This window comes from Pholcus phalangioides, unplaced genomic scaffold, assembly GCF_987345545.1.
Source record: "Pholcus phalangioides strain wild (caught in Gottingen) unplaced genomic scaffold, Ppha-v1.0 ptg000008l_1, whole genome shotgun sequence".
NCBI classification, from domain to species: Eukaryota; Metazoa; Arthropoda; class Arachnida; order Araneae; family Pholcidae; genus Pholcus; species Pholcus phalangioides.
Window position 1 is genome coordinate 6,655,658 of NW_028301601.1, and position 23,507 is coordinate 6,679,164.

The 23,507-nt window shown below is 40.6% G+C and overlaps 1 protein-coding gene across 3 annotated transcripts in view; it reads right to left on the minus strand.

Annotated features, from left to right (window-relative positions):
* LOC149083569 (cell adhesion molecule DSCAM-like) overlaps positions 1–23,507 on the minus strand; it is an 85,859-nt gene that overhangs the window by 47,977 nt on the left and 14,375 nt on the right. For all 3 annotated transcript variants that reach the window (XM_089234091.1, XM_089234090.1, XM_089234089.1), the window contains exons 3-4: positions 8,457–8,576; positions 3,499–3,672 (exon numbers count right to left, since the gene is read on the minus strand). In XM_089234091.1, the coding sequence (XP_089090217.1) occupies positions 3,499–3,672; positions 8,457–8,576 (294 nt within the window). The remainder of the gene's footprint in view (positions 1–3,498; positions 3,673–8,456; positions 8,577–23,507) is intronic.

Consider the following 23,507-nt stretch of genomic DNA (forward strand, 5'->3'; position numbering starts at 1 on the left):
TGATTCTAATAATTGTATCGTTGTAGGCTTGTCGATATCTGTGACGAGATTTACGTTAAGCGGAAATCGGCTCACATTCACGCTTCGAAGTTGGGAGCAATAGGAAACCAACTTAAGCCGACCACCACTGTGGTGAAGGTGGGGTTCCCTGAAACCACTGCAAACTATGAGAAATAAAGTCTACATCTGCACTCCGAATTTGATAGTTTCCCACACAACGGTGCCTAACTAAAAGTGCCCACTAACCACACCTTTTCCGAGATGAACGTCTCAAAGAGCCGGGCTGTCACAACTTTTTGCAGCCCAAAACTTGACTTACGGAAGGCTGGTCAGAGCCAATGTCTGAAGTCTGCCCAGTGAGTGAAAAAAACTATTAATGGTCTAATCATTTGATCAAAGTCCAATGCATTCGAGAAGCAACCATAGTTCTTACTTTGGTTGCCAATCCATAAATTGACTTCGGACATTGACCGCAACATACAGCGTATACGATGCTATATAAGCTGCGCTTGTTCCACTGTTCAATCTTCACTGTAAGAAGAAAGTGGTGCTAAATTAATGGCTCTCATGAGTGTAACCCACAGAGTAATAATACTATAGAGTGCGCGCGAGGGGTTACAATGTGAAGCAAAGATCCGGAGTCACGTGACTCCGGTCGAAAGGCTGGTCAGGGAATCTCGCTGGCAATGCTTTCCTTATGGCTACTCGTATGACGATCTACACGCGCTGTCTTATTTTTGATTAGAATGGCCAACACTTGCGCAGCTTTCGGATGTTCTGAGCGGTTTAGGAAAGGGAGACCAGTATCCTTTCACAAGGGAATACTTTTTTGCTTATTCCTCTTCTTATAAATTAAAAATTGGAATATTAAATTGACGATGCAATGGATTTCTGACGTAATCTCAGTTTTTAACGACTCCATTTTGGATTTAATTCAATTAAAGTTCCAAGTTTTGGTAAAATTCAAATGTCATGAATCATTATTAAATGTTTTAATAGAATTTTTGGCAATAAATGATTGAAATTGTGAGTTTTATGAAGTTTTAACTGAAATATACGTCTCCGCAAGATTTGGCGAGATTTGGCGAGCTGGTGAGTTCATTCGAGTTTTGCTCAACTTGGAAGAAAATATGCTTTTCAGAAGGAGAAATTTATGAAAAATATTCTATTTAAATAGAATGTGAGGAAAACTTCCCCCCCCCCCCTCTAGACAATTGCAGTTTTGCATAAAAATGCATAACAACCTCTAAAAATAATAGTATTTTTACCCCTCTTCACACCTGAGATAAAACTATTACAGAAAAGAAATTTTTTTATTCATTAATTTATGTTTGTTGTATGTGAAATTGCCGCTTCAAACAAGAAAATTAATTATTCAATTGATTTTTTGAGTCAATATCTGTACTAAGACCTGAAGTCATATATTGTGTAATCATTCTAAAAACGATTTAATACCTTAAATTAAGATTAACATATGCATACTTTTGGAGCGAAGAGATTACATATGTCACATATATATATATATATATATGTGTGACATGTGTAAATATTATATTATATATATGAAATATTATATCCTAAAATATTATATATATATATATATATATATACACACACTTTAAATTATTACATATATACTCTACATGGAATTTTAATTCTTATAATTTAGAGAAATTGATGATGAGATTCTGTAATTTTCTTGAGTAAAATCTATTTTAATCCTGAAATATTATGTAAGTGTTTACAGTTTTGTGTGATGAGGTTATAAAAGGTTTTTCAGGAATGTTAGAAATGAAACTTTTTCTTATTGTTTGAATATTATTTCATGACTGAATATGGTATGAGTGTGAATGCGTTACATTACATAACATAATATGATGCATTATAATTAATTATACATTAATTATGAGTATATAGAGTAATTGTAATGTTCTGGAAAGATATATTTTTGTTTTAATAACCCCTAGTATAAATAAATTTTCGAAATTAAAAGCGACAAAGTGAATGAAGAGAATATTTAAAAATATAAATGAATTAGGCTTTACAACATATACGTTGTTCCGTTTTCCAATATTTGTTTATTTTATAGAATTTATTTTTTCAAATCTGATACTCCCTAAATATTTCACATAAAAATGAGTGAAATTCATTGAAAAAATGAAGGAAAGTTTTCATCAACTTGATCGAATTGAGTCAAATTTCGTTACAGCAACATCCTAGCTTCTGCGAAAACGCGCCAAATGTAATAGCGCAGAACCTGTTCTTTCCCCGACAATACTGCTCATCTTTTCTTCACGTTCGACAAGTTTTATGAATAGCGTGCGCGGTCTATTTATATCTTAAGTCTATGGTGTAACCTATGTCAGGAAAGTTACAAGATTGATGTTTTTTAATACTCCTTAGTCACGTCGATGTAGTTTTATGTCTGTACATAGCTATCAGTGTACCTGGAGAACTTGGAGGGGGGTATGGAAAAAGCCAATCAAGGATACTCAGTATGCCTCGACGTTTTGAATTGCTGTAATATCTTAAGCACGCGACAGGCTTGTTTAACGCAACGACACTATTTTAATCTTGCCTCTCTGGATCGTTCACCATAAGTAATCGCAGATATTGTCGTACCATTTGATGTAACAGTTATGGAGGTCACTCGTCGATTTGACTTGGCTACTGTGGCGATATACCGATTATGGAAATAATTCAAAACAATTTAAACAGTTGTCTGGAGACCTGTTCCCGGTAATCAAGGATTACCACCAGTGCTATCCGAAAATATAATTTTGGAGAGTAATTTCACTCCAAAAGTTGGGAGAAATAACACTTAAAAAATTACCTAAAATTTGAAGGAGAATTTTCACTGTTCAACTAAATTTGGGGGAGTAAAATTGAATTTTGATGTATGAATCTCACGCGTCTAAATGCTTATTGATCACCACCCTCTTTGATGATCGGTATATTGCTGTAGTGGCCAGCGGAATCGACGAGCGACCTCCACAACTGTTACATCCATGGTTGCAGCGTGTTTCATTGAGGTAAGATAATATCTGCCAGTACTGTGTGCGTTGAAAGCAGGGCCGCAATTAGGGGGGGGGGGAGCAGGCGGATCTCGTGCTTCGGGTGCTGGATTATCTGTAAACTTTCAGATAAGAGAGAGCAGGTGAAAAGTATATTTCTCTTTTCACGCATACCTACCTGTTCTCTTTCGCTCATATTACATGTGTATAGTAAAAGCTGTTTACCTCCTCATCACGAAGATAAAAAAGAACAACTTTGTTTCATAGGGTTGCAACAAAATTTCGAGGTAATGAGGAGAGAGGAAAGGAAACCAGGACAACTTTTTTTGAATTTATTCCACGGGCGTTTGGACGCAACATTACGTCCTTGATCGTAAATTGATTGAAAAAAATAACAACGTGATTCTATGTACATAATTACATACAAAAATTATAAATAAATTGAAAAATTACAAATAAATCTCTATAATGTTAACACGCATACCATGTACATTGACAGATATGGTCGTAGAGATATCCTCTCCGACGCCATTGCTCGCGACGCATGCGTATTCTCCGGCGTCTTCAACACGCACGTTGGTTATTATCAGGCTCCCGTTACTTGCGACCACGTAGTGTACATCTTTCTGATCTAAAGACGTTGATGGACCGCCATTTCCTGTATTTTTGGATGAAAAAAAGACAAATTGAAGGCGATATTAGTCTCTGTAAGTAGAGCAGAAAAGTAGCGTAAAATATCCAGTTAGAAAATATATAAGTGAAAGAAGATATATTTTTCTCTTAAATTATTTTCAGCTGCAAGGAAGTCACACAACGAGCGGCCAAACGGCGATTGGAAACGTTTCTCCAAAATCTTACCACAGCGCTGAATGATTCAGCAGCAGAGCTGAACCAGATTGTTTACATAGTCTAATTGGAATTAAGATATCATCTGTTCATTTAAATCATAGTATCCCAAAGTTTTTGTTCCATCGCCCCCTTCTTAAATTTTTTTTTCTCTCATCGCCCCCAACTCAAATAAACCCATAGGATCCTGTGTTAAATCAGTTGGTTCTATCACCCTCCGGTGGGCGATGGAATGGTCCAAGGGGGCGATATCGCCCACTTTGGGAAACACTGATTTAAATGTATCATGGTTAACAGTGGCGTACCGTGTGGGGGGGGGGGGGAAAGGAGCTGGACAGCGGATGCTCCCCAATCAAAATTCTGCCAACATTGGCGCCTATCTTCCTAAAAATTACTAACGAATTCTTCAAAAATTGCGACAAGTATGAGGTGGAGGGGGGGGGGGGCGAATTGTGTTGAATTTATATTAGACCGGTCTACATGTATGTACAATATTGCTGTAGCATTGGGAGTTCCGGCACTGGCTTGACGACTTTTTTCCCCCTCGTAGAGAAAGAAGAGGAAAAGTAGAGAAAAAGGAAGAAATACTGTATTACATCCTCTCTCTTGGCGATTTTCGCTGTGCATACCCCCTTTCCCATAATCCTTTGCGATTTTTCCCTATTGCAGAGTGAAGGAAAGAGTTCCAGTTTTCCCTCCAAATTGGGCTTGTTTGAAAAAAATTCGGGGAGAATTTTTTTTTTGTGGCTTTGGAGGATGGCGGTTTTTTCCAACAGTGTTCGTGACGATTCTCTCTCTCAAGGGGTCGTTCAAGTATTACGTAAGCAAATTTTCAGCCATTTTTGAACCCCCCCCCCCTTGTCAGCAAAATTTCGGCATCAGCTCTGCCCCTCGGAATCCAACTCATATTTTCATAAAGGGTGGTTGATGACGTAAGCATTATCCAAACCCCTCCCTCTCCCCTTGTCATCAAAAGTCAGCAAATCGTAAACCCCCCCCCCCCCCATCGATGATGACGTAATACTTGAACGGCCCCTAAGCCGGGTTTTCCTAAGAGTAGAATTTCTGCACCGTGTGCAGCGTGGAAACGCTGATTGGTCAAAAACTTGAAATTCAGCTTTTTTGGCCAATCAGAGTTTTCACGCTGCATGCACTGTAGAAACCTGCTTCTAGGAAAACCCGGCTTTATTTTTTAATTTCCGATGTAAACGGGGCTATTGCGTTGAGGAGAAGGTGTTGCCCTTTTGAGGACGTGTAGAATATTCCACGCCATATAGAATAATCCGCGCGCATTTCCCGCGACCGTGCAGTGATGGTAGAGGGCGGTCCAAGTATTACGTAAGCAAATTTTCAGCCATTTTTGACCGCCCCACCCCCTGTCAGCAAAAGTAAGCAAAACTCTGATCCTCTCTCCCTCTTGTCAGCAAAATTTCGTCATCAGCTCTGCCCCTCCGAATCCTAACACATATTGGTAGGATCAGAAACGTGCGCAGGAGGGGGCGGGGGGGGGGTTCTTGTGCCTCCCCCTCCACAATTACAGAGCATTTAAATGACCCGTGCCACATTTTCAAATCACTGAAGTAGGCCCGTGGCACATTCAAAGATCACTTAAGTAACCTGCGACACTGTTCCAGAACACTTAAACGATCCGTGGCACATTTAGAGATCCCTTGAGTGAATCGTGGCACAATTTTAGAGCACTTAAGCAGCGTCCCGGTGCGGTTCTACATCACTCAAGTTACCCGCGGCACATTCCCAGATTACTTAAGTGATCCCGGCATAATTACGGATCACTTGAATGATGCGTTGCACTGTTCCAGAGCACTTAAGCGGCTAGGAAACATTTCCAGAGCACTTGAAGGATCTGCGAAACATTTTGAGATCGCTGAAGTGGCTCTGTAAAGGATTTATCATTACGGAGAATGTTCGTTCAGGTGCCCACAAACTAGCGAAAGATTTTTCTCGTTTTTGGCGCACCGCGTAAGTTGCCATCAAGAATATTTCATATTTATTTTCATGAGGGGTGGTTGATGACGTAAGCATCATCAAACCCCTCCCCCTTGTCATCAAAAGTCAGCAAATCGGAATACCCCCCCCCCCATCGATGCTGACGTAATACTTGAATGGCCCCTAACTCGTGGGAAATTTCCCATATTCATGGGAAAAATAGGCAAAAATTTGTTCAAGTGGGAAATTTCTTAGCATTTGTTGGAAATTTTGAGAGTTCATCAAGCAAAATAATTTTTTGAAAAATAAAAAAATTCATTGCAATACTAATCTATTGTAAAATACGTGACTACGTATTATGCCCGGTAGATGGCAGCACATATTTGAAACTCATAGGAAAAATTGAGTCAAAAGTAGGCTGACCATATTTCTTCAAAAGGAATCCGGGAAATTATGATTCCAAATGCGGGAAAATACGGTACATCACCAATTATCGCCAAGAACGTCGCCGAAAGTGAACAAAGTTTGCCAAATATTGTTGAAATTACGGAAAATCGCGTTGTCGGGAAACGAAGCATTACTGCAAATTGCAGTGGATTGAAATGAATTTCACGAAATAAAACGTTCACCAAGACCAATGTGGGAGATTAATGCTCTCATTTATATAGTTGTAATTATTATAACGTAATTTATGCGTTGAAAAACAATTTCAATCTTTGACTTCAATAAAGAATAAAAATCCAAGTAGGGGTCATGTAAAAAACGGGAAATACCGGGACACTTTTGCCAAAAAGTCCGGACGATCAGAAAAAGACAGAAAACCGGGACTGTCCCGGGAAATACGGGACGTATGGTCACCTTAATCAAAAAGGAAATTTTGCTTGACGAGGTTACCATCGAGGTTGAAATTTTAGCAAGAAGTTTCTTTGCATACTTAAAACTTATTTTAATTGCGCTTGAATGAGGAACAGAAAATGAGGCGCTTAGTTATATTTCGCTCCTCCACTGACAGATACCTGGGTACGCCACTGATGATTAATATAGATTGATTAATTGATGCCGCTCATACCCAGAGCTGTTGTGCACACACAAGACAACTTCCTCTCTTCACCTCCTGGGCGGCTGGGTCGTGTCCGAGAGTAGTGGTTAATATAGAACGCATCAACATTAATGGTATATTTGGAACTATTTGGCGACTGAATGGTCACAATCCATTAGCTTTTGCTCAAATCTTCGCTAGGGAAATGGATAGGTAATGGTCAAAGCTGTGCATGGCGAAATCAGCTCTGAAGTGTAAGTCGCTATAAAAAGTTCCTGTAAGCCAGTGATCCTTAAAAAGTTGTCTACGGTCCTTTTGTTGCTCCGTCGAGAGGATCTGGGGGGTCCGTGCACTTAGATGGGATAAAAATTAACGAATTTTTTTTCGCATTATTATGTGCTGAACGAAGTGGTCCGTGGCATTTCTCTTACTGGTAAAGAACGTCTTAGGTCTTCGTCTCATCGACCCAAAGGGCCCGTGAAACACAAAAAGTTAAGAACCTCTGCTGTAAGTGGAAGACGAACGTGGTGAGATAGTCATTGGAAGTAGAAGGCTGTTCAGGATCCTGGAATAATGGATCCTGCTAGAGAAAGGTGAATGCAGTATGGCAATCAAGAGAAGTGACACGAGTAAATCACTGTTCAGGTCTTAGTCTTGGTAGCGAAAAGTTCCGGTGGTGACATTCCCGCTCTCTCGAGTTGACCGACAAGAATGAAAGACCATTCAGGTTCGGCTCTAAGAGTGCCTGGCAAGAAGGAAAAAAGGACGGACGTGTATGGAATAACATAGTCAAGTCCATTGTTCTGTCACTTTGACCCCTCTCCGAACTACAGAAATTTCTGGCTACAGCCCTGGATACCGATAAGATGTACCTTTGCATTGTATTGGTATTTGTTTTTTTATTAGTGCTAGGACCATCAAGGTTATGCTTTACTAAACTATGGATCAAGCGGTACAATTGGTTGTGGTAGAATTTTCGTTACCCAAGTTGCACTATGAGAAGGCCAACCACATTACAATACCCTGCACCCTCGAATGGTTGATTTATTACAGCAAATCCGGCTGAAAAAATATAATATTTGCTTTTGATGAAGTGCTGTTTTGCACTCTGTAAAAACACCCTATACCGCCTTTGCTATTGCGATTCAACAGCGCATTCTTCATTCAAGCGCGTCATCTGTCACTTTTTAAAGTTTGCCCCATGAATTTAGAAACACCCTGTATAAGACAGATAGCAGCACCAAACCAATCCAACCAGTGACAATGGAAGCACCAGCAAGAACACTAACCAGCACAGTTCTGACAACATAAATACGTTTGGACTACACATACACTCATAACACACATTCCGGCATGTGCCGATTCATTGGAAATTCCGTAGACATACCAGCCACCTCTTCTGCAATACGTGATAGAAATGACGATAGGTGTCAAAACTAGCGGTTTTATGCGTTCGTCGACTGGACAGTCTACGGATCACCACTTGAATTACGACCATGCATTGTACGACGAAAACTTTTTGCTTATATTCTATCATTCCTTAACGTGTTGTCTGTGAATTCACGTATCACCCTGTACAGAATAGCATTGTTGCAACACACAAGATTTACCTTCAAGCTGATTCCACGTGATAGTCGGTTCCGGTACACCAATAGCTGAGCAATCGACTCTGACGTTTCCTCCTACAACCACCTGAACATCTGATGGCATCGATTTCCAGTCTGGTTGCTCTGGAATGCAGGAAAAAAAAAATATGTATATTACTTGAAAAAAAAAATAACACAGTATGAAGCTTTAAAGTGTCCAAATATACCACAAGCAGCAAAAATTAGACGTAAAGCTCCAGTGGTAGAAGCACCTACGCCGATGGAAGAACCTGTGAATCTCTGGCACATCGAAGGTCCTTCTAACTCCAGTCCGGTTCGGAATACAAGTAGAACAGAGTTAAAAGGGACAGAGCCGCCCTTATTGGAATTCGCGGGGCCCGGTGCGAAAATGATTCCGGGGCACCTCAGCCTCGATTTCATATATGTTGTGGGGGGGGGGGAGGGATCGGCATCCAAAGATTCATGTATTATCACAGAATATACAGGAGCGTTGAAAAATATATCTACTCACCAATGCAAATTCAGAATTAATGAGAGAGAAAAGTCCCAGAATTGATGAAAATTGGGAATTAATGAAAGAAAAAAATCCCAGAATTGAGAGAAAGTGGGGGTGTGGGAAGCCGCGGAGAGATGAAAATACGGAATTGTGGAGAGGGGGAACCCCAAAATCGTGCGACCGTATCTTTCGCACACCCTCAAGGGTCGCTCTCTGACAACGGATTGAAATTCCACGTCGAGAATCGAGATGATTATCTTCAAAATCAAAAGACAGAAGCTCACTGACGTACGGGTGTGGCATCAAGAGTAATTAAACATACAAAGGGTCTCCGCAGTAGCGAGAGTAAACCCGGGGACATTGTTCCCAGGGTAATAAGATTACATTCACAACCTCTTCCAAGCAGAAAAAAAGAAAATATCCGACTTCCATGTGTCGAACTCTCCATTCGCCGCCATTTCTCAGAATCCCATCATCTGGAACTAATGTAGAAATGCAGTTTTATTTTCGCTAATTCAAATTGCAATGGATTATGTTACTTAATTAGAACCTAATGAACACTGGCATAATTAAAGCGAATGTTTTTCCAAAATTTCGGGACGCCCGCGGCTCCTTCTGCCCTTGTACTCACTTACCCTTGGTCCTTGACATGGATCCTTTGCTTTGACGGTCATTTCCGCAGGCTAGCGATCATTCTCGCATTGATCATTTGATCTAGTGATCATTTACCAGCGGGTTTCTTGCCGTAGAGGTCATCTACCAGAGATTTTACTTTCTTAACTTATTGTTTTGTTGCTCTCCTGTCACACTGCTTTTACGATTTTATTCATTTATAAGTGGCTCTATTATTTTAGAGATAATTTATTTAACCGAGTCTCTTTGTGATAGTGATCCTTTATCCACCGCTAACTTGTGTTATCGACCTTTGACTTGACACCTTTGTCACCTATGAGCCCGACATGTGCACCTTAGAGACCATTTACTCGTGCACCTTTCACATAGAGACCATGTGTCCGCCTCGAGTGATGATTTTACAAGTATCTGCCTTGCACTGTTTTGCTATAGCACTCACCAAAATAGCACTATTTTCCCCAGGCACCAAATTGCATTATTTTGCACTATTCACCCATTTCATCAGAGGCTGCCCCACCTTGAAGTTAATTTAACATTGGCTCTCTTTCTTTCTCTGACCTAGCTATCCTTCACCAGTGGTTCCTTCCCAAAATGTCATATATCCATGATGTTCTCCTTGCATGTTGATCAAATACCCGCTGTGTGGTCGTGTGGGCATCGTGGTGGACTCTGATCATCAGGATCCAGATTCGAACTTCCATTGGAGGCGCAGTTGTGGTCAGCTGAAGTTGATTTTCCGCGGTTTTATAATTTCGAGGAGCGAATTTCGAGCCGGTCTCCCATGTGAAAAAGTCTTGCTTTAAACACTATACTTACGTGACATGAAAATTCAATCATTTTTCACTCCTAAATTAAAACTCAGCTAAGGCGCTCTCCAGACAATTCCCCATTTAAACTAATCCTACATTGCCCACCAAAATAGATTTTGAGCGGGACGACTTGGACTGGCAGTTATATATGTGAATTTCTCTTTCCTCTATTCAAGTTCTTCATGCATTTCGTGTCCACAACACACGTGCGTACTCGTATTGTCGTATTCATGTTGCTCACCGAGTAAGGTGCTAAGCGAGATGGCACGGGTGAGATCCCTAATTGTATGCATCCCCCCCCCACACAATATTTCTATTATATTATTATATATTTCCATCAAATCCCCCCGGGGAATGAGTGAACTCAAGCCAATAAGACTGAAGCTGGCTTCTAGTCCGCAAGTTATCAAACCCATTTGCTCACCAATAAGGTGTTAAGCGAGAGATTGACTCGCTCCGATGGATATTTTATATTTCACAATAAGATTCTCATTTCGTTTTTGTTTTGGGGTTATTCTTTTGTCCTGTGTATAATAATATGACAAGTGTGTGAGATAACAGGTGAGATAAGCATGCCCCCCCCCCTCCAATTGCTTTCAAAATGTACCTCCATCGTAATATGTGCACATTCATCCGTCTTAACGAAACCCAGAAACCTTTCTTCAACTCCCAGCCCCATCTCGTCTGAAATCACCACAAAATTTGTTAATCGTGACACGTGACGGCACCCAATTGTCTGGGGAAAATATGTTTTGTTTTTTTTTTACTCAAAATAAAGTGTTCCGGTCACTCTTTGTCACTCTTTTCACCACGACGCTGGGCTGGAAGAGATCTCGGCAACGGGATAAGTCCAGTGGTGTTCATTCATGCTCTCTAGGTCACTCTTTCGTTCATACTCATGCTTGCATATTTTCTAAGTCATTCTATTTGTCGCTCACAGATCTGATTCTTTGCTGTCCAGGTCACTCTCATGCTCGCACACTCTTTTCGTCACTCGCATGCTTACACACGCTTTTCGTTACTAACTGACCCGATCTCCCTTCTCTATATGTCACTCTTTTCATCATTCACACGCTTGCACTCTCCGTAGGTCATTCTATTCATCCCTCGCTCTCTGGGTCATTCATTTCGTCACTCACTGACATTTTTCCTTGTTTTCCAAGTCACTTCCATACTTGCAAACTCTCAAGATAACTCATATTGTCACTCACACTCCCAATTTCTTGCTCTCTAGGTCACTCCCATACTCACACATTCTCTAGACCAGTGGTTCTCAACCTTGGCATGCCCGCGGCCCGGTTTCATTCATTTTTATGAGTGGAAGGCCCGGTCAAACGCATGACCAACGGAAAATGAATGAGAAAAAATGAAACAGCTGACAGAGCCCGACGGTTGAGGAACACTGCTCTAGACCACTCTTTTCGTAATTCCAATGCTTGGGCACTCTCATCGACACTTACGACACTTACGTGCTTGCACACTCTTTTTTGGTGCTCACAGACTTAATTCCTTGATCTCTTGGCAGAAGCGGATTTATGGTTTTTCACTTGACCATTCATTCCTTAAATTTGCCGCCCTGGTCTATATCTCGCTTAGCCTCTTCTGTAAATACGCCTCTTGCCGTGCCTAAATCCTAGAATACATATAGGCATCTTAAGCACTGGTTCTTTAGAACTTCGTGACGTCACAAATTTTCTTGCGCGCTTTACTCGGCAACTATTAATTGCAGAGGTATGGTTCCTTGGGCATCGGACATTGCTTTTTACGGGACACCCTGTGTAAATTTCTCTACCGCATCTCAACAACCAATATTTTCCGAAACCGGATGATGGCATCACCAGCACCCCAACGTATAAGACGTTTGTTCTTCTTTTATATATATACGTACGTACAGAGCGCTCTAACGCAAATAACTCTTTCATTGGTCTTGTTAATTAGTGTGTCCGGTCTAGTGACACAACCCAGCCTTGAGTTGTTTTCTTCTTCTTCTTCTCTAAGATAGTAGTAGTAGTAGTAGTAAGGTGGGGGATGAAGGAGGAGGGGGGGGGGAAGAAATAATAACATTATATAAATAAGGATAAATGACGACAATCCTCTTCCTCTTTTTCTTCACATTGAAAGGAACAGATGTGCTCTTCTTCTTTGGGACGATGGAATGGACGACGACATGGACCACATCATCATCATCATCATCAGCTCTCTACACCCAAAGAAGAGACGTTGAACTTGAATGTGTTCCGTGTGTAATGGGATACGGAGGAGGCCTAGGCCATATCAACGAACAGATTCCGTTGCGGTTTTTTTGTTTTTTCTTTTCGTTTCACGTCAATCGACATGTTCTTCATTCATTTGAATAAAGGACGCGTTTATTTCTGAAATTGTTGTTGTTTAACGCCATTAATGTTTTCTGAATATATTTTATTTCTGAGGCGTGCGTGAGGCTCTTTGATGCCGATTTTATTTCGCCATTCATAAGAGATATTTCGTCGTTTATTGAAAGTTGCAATTTTAAACTCGGTACCGGAAATTTTGAATGGTGGTAAATAGGGCTCGGAATTTTATGACCTAAAAATCTTAGAAACATGCAAGCATTTATGACCTTAAAAGCATGAAAATATGACCTTATAATTTTCCCATTATTTCATATCTTCTTTTTCAGTTTCTTACCTTACCAAGTTAAAAAATAAACGAAAGAATTTATTAATTTGGCTTTTTAATTAAAATTCTTTCACCAAATTCAAATGGAAACTACTACCCGCCTACCTTATGCACAATAACTGTTCTTCAGTTGGCCTACGTTGTAGAATAGCACTGAATTTTATGAGATCCAGCTTCAAATGTTTAAAAAATAAACTGCCATTTTGTTTAGTTTCTTCTAAAGAATATCTACTGTGAGAAAGTTTTATGAAAATTGAGGAAAAATGACCAGATGAAAGAATATTTCCCGAACTTTTAACAAAATACAGTGCAGGAGAATCATCGGTCCATCTTCTTCTAAGCCGAGAACATCTCCGGTCTATCGTCATTGGACAATTTACTACAATTTTACCCCCTCTCAGAGGCAAGTAAGTTGTGCGGAAAGTGTGTGTATGTACCTAACTGATGTCTAATATACCCGCCCATCTGCGTGCGTATCTAGTGTTGTGATTGAAGTTAAAAAATAAACAAACACCACGTATTTGTATTTCGAATTGTGAGTGAAGTTTAATGCTTGAATATTTGTACATTTTCGGGCAGGGCATCAACAAGGAAAATGCAGGAGGGTCTGGTGCCACGGGCAATGGATCAGGAAGGCCACCAAGTTTGTTTTTTGTTCGTTCGAAATGTCGAAGAGGGGGCACCAAAATGAATATGCACCCCAGGTGACGATGATGTTTGACCCTGATTAAAGAAACTATCGTGAGATTTTTTTTTTTTTTTTTTAACGTTGAGATCGACTCACATTTTCGCCTGAAGTTAGAAAACGACTAAAAACCAATCACCACTGTGCCCCGGTGGGATACAAACCCCGGTCGTCATGATGGGAATCCCTCACGATGCCCACATGACGACCGCACAGCAGTTACCTTCGGTGCTGGGTATCTTTCTCCTCAAATTCTCTGAAATAATTTCGTAAACAAAATTTTTAATAAAACGTTATTAGGTTAACACGGTCACCATATGGTGACCATGTGACCTCCTCCCTCCTAACCTGAACGTAACCCGCCGCTCTGTCTCAACGAAGATATATAAGCAGGTAGTCGTATACTAGATAATTTTTTCGAGGGCTATTCATGAATGAAAACAATAGTAAGGTCAATATTACAATATAAAAGTTGTATAAAATTTCTTTTAAAAAACTCGAAAAATCCAACCAGTGACCGTACCGGTTATATTCGATTGAATGTATAAAAGACCTTACACGTTTTGTTAAAAACTTCAGGCAAGACACTTACAAAAAATCCATCAGGAAAAGCTGTAAAGGAACCAGTTCCGAAAAAAAAAACCGCAAATCGGAAAAACAGAAGGAAGAAGGATTTCTTCAGAAGGATGAAGAACCTCCATATGCGTCAACTGACGAACGACAACGACAGCAGTTGTGGCGAAGAGGATAATGATGCCCAATGGGATCAATTTTTGTTGGAGGACTTTACTCTCAAACGGTTGGCATGCACAGAAAATATTTGGTTAAAATATTTGATATGTAACAAATGGTCCCACGAAAAATGCGAGAAGAGGAAAGTAAAGAAGGCAAGTGTAAGAATGCTTTCCTAAGCTATTTTGTTGTTGTTTTTGATGTTGTGTTTAGGAAAAGTGTTAAAAGGGCACGTCAATTATATTTCTAAAAGTACAAGTATCTTGTATTTTCGATTTTGTTGTGTTTAATTTTCACGTTTAATAAAGAAAGTATAATCATAACATAAATTAAACTTTATTTAAACTCGTTTCAGACGTGGGCGATATTGGGAACACCTTTTTTTTAATAGGAAAAATTCAGAGGTCGCAGAAAAACTTTTTTGGGTGCGTTAAGATCATCTGTTTTAGAGTTGTTTGTAATTCAGTTTATTTTTAGATAACAGTTAGACCAGTGATTCCCAACGTAGGCGATGGAATGTTCCAGGGAGGCAGCGGAAGCTACGGGTGTAACATAGGATCCTATGGGTTAGGTTGCGTTGGGGGGGGGGCGAGGGGACAAAATAGGTTGGAAACAGTGGTCTAGACATTAGAATAGAACAATTTTTACACAAATTGCGCATGAATTGGCCCTATGATTCAAATAATGGCTTAAGTGGGCGATATTTGGACCGCCCTCTCCCTACCCTCTATATATATATATATTACTTTCTAGCTTCGAGGAATGAAAAGTTTGTGCTTTCCTGGTTTAGGAGGTACATGTACGGGTCAGTTAGTTGTAGTCGTCAATAATTCCGATGGTGCCTCGGATGCCGTGAGATCGGGTGATTTCAAACAAGTATCCTCACTAGATGCGTATTTACAGGGGGGGGGGGGGAACTATAGCCCAAGGCAACATTCCCGGAGGGGTGGCGGATTTGAGGAACGAGTGGGAAAGAAACTTATTCGAATAGAAGAAAGTGTGGTAAAAAGTTTTTTAGCTCACAAGCTGTGAAACCATAATACTGCCTCTGCCTAGAGAGCGGGACACTAGGTCAGTGAATGATCAAACGAGTGAACTACCGGGTTTGCAAACATGTGGGTGAGCAAAAGAGTATGAAAGCTGTGAGGGTGAGGAAAGAGTGACCAATAGAGTGAACAAGATCTCAGTAAGCGACCAAATGAGTGATCTACAGTGTTTGAGCGTGGAAGTGACCTATGTAGAGATCAAGGGACTAGGTCAATGACTGGCCAAAAAGAGTGGCCTAAACAGCGTGTAAGAATGTGAATGACCAGAAGAATGACTTTAAAAAGTGAAGGACACGTCAGTAAGCAAACAGGAGTCGCTAGCTCAGTAAGTGACCAAAAAAGTGATTTAGAGAGTTTCTGAGCGTGGGAGTGAACAAGAGATCAAGGTACCAGGTCAGTGAGTGACCAAAAAAAGTGGGCAATCATGTGAAGGACTAAGGGAGTGGCCTAGAGAGCGAGATACACTATGCCAGTGAATGGAAAAAAAATGTGACCCAAGTTTAAGGGCATGGAAGTTGACCTAGAGAGTGAGGGGATCAAGTCAGTTCGCGACCAAAACAGTGACCTAGAACAATTGCAAGCATGAAAGTGACGAAAATATTGTGTGAGCCTGTGAGTGACGTGACAATAAGAGGGATCCAGACATAGAGGCGTATTTGCAGGGGCGGAGGCCAAGCGTGTTATAGCGGAGGACTGCAAATTTTAGTCATTTTAGTCAATAAAATTAGACTTGAATGGGAGAAGTGCGGCGGCAAAATTTGTACATCCCACAGGAGTCAATACCACAAATACACCCCTGGTCATTCTGGCAATTCAATGCAGTGCGCCAACATATCTGACAAGTGCGCCATGAACTCAAGATAGTTCATCCATCTTTTGGGTGTAAAAGTTTAAAGATTGTGAATAAAAAAGAGAACGAAAGATGAGTAATGAAATACCATTACGTAAGGCAATAAAAAAAAAGTAGCAACACAACACGAAAACCCTAAATTACAGAGGGGTAAATACACTGTAATATAAAAAAAGGGGGAGTCATTGTGTGGTAGCATCGGCCACGCGTGGCGTGCGTCAGGCTGGTTCCAGTTCAGGATCCAAAATGGGACCTAATTACCAAATCGCTCGTTTCCGGTCATTGTTCAATAAATGCTTTCTTCTTTGCAGTTGTGAAAAAAGGAACGAATGACTCTTCTTCGGGCTTTTATCTGTTGTTGACGAGACATTTCGTCGAAATTGTTCTCACGTGACATCACTCGTACCTTGTAGTTATATCGTCGCGGATGGGCAACATCGAGACATGAATGACTGACTACACGTTGGGGGGGGGGGGGGCCCACACCTCCCATTATAACAGAATTGCCAGAATTTGGAAGCATATTATTATGATTAAAATGGAATTTTTGCGCTGAATCGAAACATTTTGGCAATTTAAATCACTCAACGGTCATCTAATGGTCTTATATGTTAGATAGCTGCTTAACCTGGAAAGTATGCAAACATGGGAGTGAGAGGACCATGTCAGTGAGTGACCTATAGAGGGTGTAAGCATGGGAGGGGACCATAAACGTGACCGGGTCAGTGATCGAAAAAGACAGTGAACCAGAGAGTGTGTGAGCATTTGAGTGATTAAAGAGTGCTTACATGTGGGACCCGAAGAGTGCTTTGGTGAGCGAGGAGCCAGGCCATTGAGCGAGCAAAAGAGTGATCTAGTACGATAGGAAATAGGTCACGAGAATGTTCTTGCATGTCAATGGACAAAATGGTGTGTAAGCATGGGAGCGCGCGTAATTGAGAAAGTGATCGAAAATGTAACTTAGTGAGTGAGTGACCAAAAGATTGGCCCCAGAGAATGAGGAACCAGGACTGAGGGTGGCAAAAAGAGTGACGGACCAGGTCAATGAGGGACCAAAAGAGTGACCTACAGAATGGGCAAGCATGTGAGTGACCAAAACAGTGTGTTTAACCATGGGAGTGAGCAAAAAAGTTACCTAGAGGAACGCGAAGAACCAGGTTAATGAGAGACTTAAAAAAAGTTACTCAGAGAGTGTAAACATCGGACTGACCAAGATCACTGGTAGCTTGTGGTGTTATCGTCACGGTCGGACAAGATCGGGACATGAATGGTTCCACGTGGGGTCCATTATACACTACTACTACTTTACCGTACATAGACCTCACTCACATTCCTCTGCGGAATTTCTAGTGTTCGCTACGTGCATATGCGTGGCTCAAATGTATATTTATGATGTCGGAGGTGTGTGCAATTGTTGCTTGTTATTGCTGGTGCTGCCATCTGTCCGGATCCCATTTCAACCAACCAGCAAGAATTTGAAACCAAATTCTTATGTTTAAAATGGACTTCATGAATTCACTCGAGAAAATTCAAAGAATTCGGTTCGGAGTCAAGAGCCATCTCATGGTTTTATTTAGCACTTAATGTATGCCCCAATTTTGCATATTTAGAAAAAAAAATTGATATTTTAAAACAATCATGTTCAAAATTCAAATTCGAATATTGTTATCAATTGTTGTAAAAGCAAGATTCATTTTCCAATCACTTTATTTTAAAATATCAGTGCCTTATATATAATTCTCCTGTAAATATAATGAGGAGTAAACATGCTTGTAAATTGCTCTCTGTGTAAATCAATTCGCCAAGAGGGGAAGAAATGCTTGTTTATTAATAACCGATAATGATTACATATACCGGCATGCTGGAAAAATTCGGGTAAATGATTTTACGATAAATGTATTTAAGAATTGTTTTTCAGAAATTCATTGATTTGCCTGAATAGTGATTTTTATAACCTCGCTTTTCCCGGCATGCCAGGAACGGACCAGACTCCCGAAAATCCAAAAAGCTGTGTCCCCTCGAACCTTACGGCATGTCGGCTAATGCGTGGGGAAGTTAGGTAATTATCTTCCGAGAGTGGTCAATGTTTGCGCCCACTTTTTTTGTACCAAATTGGGTAAACTATAGGGTCAACCTAAATTGAAGTCGCATTTTCCAGCGCACTAATATTATCTTCATTCAATCATGTTTTTGAATTACCAATATAGGCGCTCTTCTGATGATAGGCATGGATCAGAGCATGCCCTGTTCCTCATAAATTCAGATATGAATTTTTTTTTTGGGGGGGGGGGCCCTTTACATATATAGTGTTTTTGATGCGGGGGAAGAAGAATGTATGCCATGCCCACAAAAGTCAGCCAATTTTGGGGTGATGAAAATTCGTGGGCCCTAGGCAGGTGCCCTGTTTTCTAATGCGAGAAATACACCCTGGATCACAAGGGTCTTCAACTTTTCAGACATTGCGGGCCAAAAAATAAAATTCCATGGAGCCAGAAGGCCAACTATTCATGTTGCGGTATTTAGATTCACACAAATGGTGTCTTGAAGGGTGGGCTCAACGGGAACCCGTGCCCCCCTTCCCAAGTCATGCATGGGAGCCCGGTGTTATTGGAATATTATACGTTGAGAGTTTTTTCATTTAATATGATTTTTCATTATTGCCGAGAAATTATTCTGCATTGAATATGAATTTTCATTGATTTCAAGAAATTGCTTTTCATTAAAATGAAACTTAATTAATCATGAAATTATTTTTTTCATTAAATATGAATTTTTATCAATTCTGAAATCATTTTTTTCATTAAATATGAATTTTTATCAATTCTGAAATCATTTTTTTCATTAAATATGAATTTTTATCAATTCTGAAATCATTTTTTTCCATTAATAACAGAATTTCATGAATAACAGTTTCATTTTCAATAATAACGGAAATATTATGTTTATTTGTTAGAAATAAGCGTCGTTAGAATAAACTGATGTCTATTTCTCTCAAGAAAGAATCGGCCATGTTTGAATATAGGAGTGGTCAATTCCGAACTCACTCTACTCAGCTCTTCGCTATCAGGGGTTTTATTTGCACAGTTTCGTATTGGATGGATAATACCGTAGAGATCGTTATTATAAAAGAACCCAAAACACACTTTTTATCACCGCATCCACTTGAAACTTTGCCGTGTATTTTATCTCGTCGACTCTTGTCACTTATTTCCGGGCAAACATGTCTCTTCTTCTTGTTGATGAGAAAGCGAGTGTGTTGTGGTATATGTGCTCTCGATATAACATAACACGTTAAATAAATCACCATTTCCCTAATATTTAAAGTTGTTGTTTTTCTCTTGCGATTGGCTTCGAAAATGATTATTACACGAGGGTTATACGATGATAAGATGACCGGTATGGGTTGGAAATGATATTTGCACTGGAATAATTAGAATAGGTGGAATATTTCAAGTGTGTTTCGTGGTCAGTTAGATTGTGATGCGGTTAATCCGTGCTGAAAAAATGCGTGATAGAACGGTAGTCGCACCCAGGGCCCCGATTGGTGAAGGGCCCAAAAATACCCCAACTTTATCCTTTTTTTCTAATTTAAGGGGGGCCCAAATTTTTTTTCTGCGCCCGGGCCCTCAACTAACCTTAATCCGCTTCTAGTTGTGATGGAAAGATAACCGCGTAGTTTGATTGCACTAAAAAGATGATTAGCATGGGTAAAAAATGAAAGTTGGCTGGTACCGGCTAAATGTAGGCATGGTCAGTCGGAAACATGACCGGTATTGGTGATTCGCATTCTAGAGATGACTGGTAGGGGTCAGTAATAGTGGGAGGATGAATGGTACGGTTCGGTTGCACAGACTAGAAAACCAGTAACAGCCGGTTACACTTGAAAAATGGCTGGTGTAGGTCAGTTGCAGTATGATCAGTATTGATGGGTAAGAAATGCCAATTGCGCTGGAAAATTTCAAGTATGGATCAATTAGATTGCGATGCGGTTAGTCCACGCCGGAAAAATGGACGGTATGGATCAATTGCGATGGGAAAATGACCGTGTAGTTTAGTTGCATTAAAAAGATGATCAGCATGGATGACTAACTCACACGGGTCAAGCGAGTTAGTTCTCGGTTGAAGGATGGCCGGTATTGGTCAATCATTATCAAATAGTCAGACGCGTCGTCAAACTTTCATCACGGTTTCACGTGTCGCTTCCCAACAAACAAACATTCTTGCCAGTCACAAAAACACTGTAGTATTCCCGAGTGGCGTGGTGGTAAGATGCTCGTCTACCACCGTGAAGGTTGCTCTCAATGTCCCAGGTTTAAACCCGAGGCAGGATATAGATATTTCCTAACGAGTTTGAGGCGGCCACCGATAGACGGCGCCTTCATTTCCAACCCATCTCATTAATAGCAGTAAATTGCTATATAGCGAGTTGGTGGTTGATGTAGTATTGGGCATTCACATTCTAGAGGTGACTGGTAGGGGTCAGAAATAGTGGCAAGATGGCCGATATTGGTCAATTGAATTCTAAAGGTGTCTGGTATGGGTCAGTAGTAGTGGAGGGATGAACGGTATGGTTTAGTTGTACAGACTAGAAAGCCTGTTGCACTTGAAAAAGTAGGTCAATTGCAGTGAAAATATGATCAGTATCATGGGTAAAAAATGTCAGTTACTCTGTAAAGATGGAAGGTATGGGTCAGTTATGTGGGAAATATATATGTATATTAGTTATACTTGATATCCGTATTTATTATGGGTATCCTTTTTCAGTCACCTTGATGGAAAATTTGCCTGTTGTATTTGAAAGGTGGTTGGTGTGGGTTAGAAAGCACTAAAAAGCATTGCCGTAGTGGGTCAGTTGCTCAAGACTAACGACCGGTATAGGATGTTACAATCGAAAGATGACAGCTCAGTTGGAATGAAAAAAGAAGACCAGCTTGGGTAGGAAATGTCGGTTTTACTGGAAAGTCGGCAGATACTGGCCAGTTACACCAGAAATACCACAGGTCAGTTGCGTCGGAAAGATGGCCGATGAAAGTAGGTTCTCGCTGGGAAGATATTTTAATGCTGCTTAAGTGAGCTGTCTCTATTGGCAGGTATGGACCAATTGCTCCCCACAGATGGCTGGTATGGCTCACTAACAGTGGAAAAATGACCGGTATGGTTCAGTTGCACCGACAAGAAATGCCAGTATAGTACAGTTGCACTTGAAAGATGGTCTTTATTGGTCAGTTTAACTGGAAAGATAACCGGTATGGTTATGGATACTAGAATGATAGCCGGTGCAGTTGCAGTGGAAAGATGACTTTATACTGGTATGAGTCAGTTGCATTGGAACGATGGCTGGAATAGGGTAACCGCAGGGAAAGATGACCTAATCACAGCGGGTCAATTAAGTTGTCTGGGAATGTGTCGCGGGCCACTTGAGCGATCTGAAATTGTGCCATGGGCCACTTGAATCACATGGGAAAGTGCTGCGAGTCACTCCAGTAATCTGGAAGTGTTCAGCGGGACGCTTGAGTGAACTGGAAATGTGCCAAGAGCAACCTAAGTGAGCTTTAAAATAGAAAGCGGGCCGCTTAAGTGACATGCAAGTGCGCTGCTCACCCCTCAAGTGACCTACAATTACGCTGCGTGCCACCCAACGGATCTCAAAGTGAACTGCGTGCCATTCAAGTGATCTTGAAGCGTGCCGATGAGCCACTTAATTAATCTGCAGATGTATCAGGTGCCGTGGCTCGATCAAATGGTTTGGAGCTGTGCTTTTAGTCACAGAAGTGATCCGGATGTGCACTGTTGGTAACTTAAATGATGATGAGCCACCGAACCTGGAAATGTGACACGGGTCGCTTAAGCGATTTGGTAATCTTCCACGCGTCACTTAAATTGTTTGGTTATTTGTCACGGGTCACATTTGGCCGACAGGCTGATATGACGCAGACCGAAAAAGGTACATCCAAAATTCAGTCGAGTCCCTTGGAAGCAGTAGTGTGGACCCGCACACGCGACCTTTCCATTTCTCAAGACTTCAAGATCTAATCAAGACGGCTTCTCCCGTCTCAATCAATCCGTTTATTGCATTATGCATTATGTACGCAGGTTTCCGCAGGTTGTCTGGCTCATTATGTACATCCATTAATTCCAGCGACAAGGTTCGGCGTCCCGGAATGCTCGTTCTGACACGGAGAACGTGTCTTTATCCATCTAAGGGCCGCGACAGCAACTACGGAGATGAGAACTTCTTATTAAAGGGAAAGGTCTCATATCCGCCTATTGTTCTGTTATGGATTGTGCCGTCAAGTGTGGAAACGAAGAAAAGGCGTGCGTATGTATAAACGCGTACACATGAGCCTCCTTTCTTCGAAGGAACGTGTCCAGCGTTCCAAAGGAAAAAAGAAAGTGGGAACTCATCTTTCTTATGGTGTTTCGATGAAAGAAAGACAACTAAAGTTATTACGATGGCGCGTGACAAGCACACGCGAGCCGTTTTCCATTTGTAACTGTTTTTTTGTTTTGTTTTTTTTGGTGAATGACAAGTGAAATGGTGCAGATACATACAGTGTGGGTTGAGATGGATTTTTCATTTCAAAGGTTTCTTGGAATTATTATTATTATTATTTTTTTTTTTTTTTTTTGTGCAATTTACTTCGTTTCTAAGAGAAATGCATTTTCGTTCAATGTATGTGGGGAATTCTTTAGGTTTTGCACTCTCGATTTGCGTAAAAATTGTTTGTGAATTTCGCTTTGATGGATCTACAAGATCCGTGACTTGAAATTCCAAAGCCGTATCTGAATGTAGTGTTTCCAAACCGACGTGAATATCGGTTCTTAATGGCATAAATACCAGTTTTATAGACTTGAATATTGAAATTCCTAAGTTTATATGAATTTTATCATCTCTAAGGCTGGGATTACACTATCGAAGTTTTATAGAAAAGTTATTTCATAAAACTTGAAAAATGCAACCAATAAGATCATCAGCTGCATTTGCTCGAATGTAATCGATGCACTTATTGATTGGATTTTTCTAGTTTTATAAAAGTTCTTTTATCAAACTTTTATAGTGTAATCCCGGCCTAAGGGCGTAGATATTGAGCCCTGAAGCAATAGCGGTGCCTGAAGCCTTTTTTCACCGGTTTCAACTTTCGATA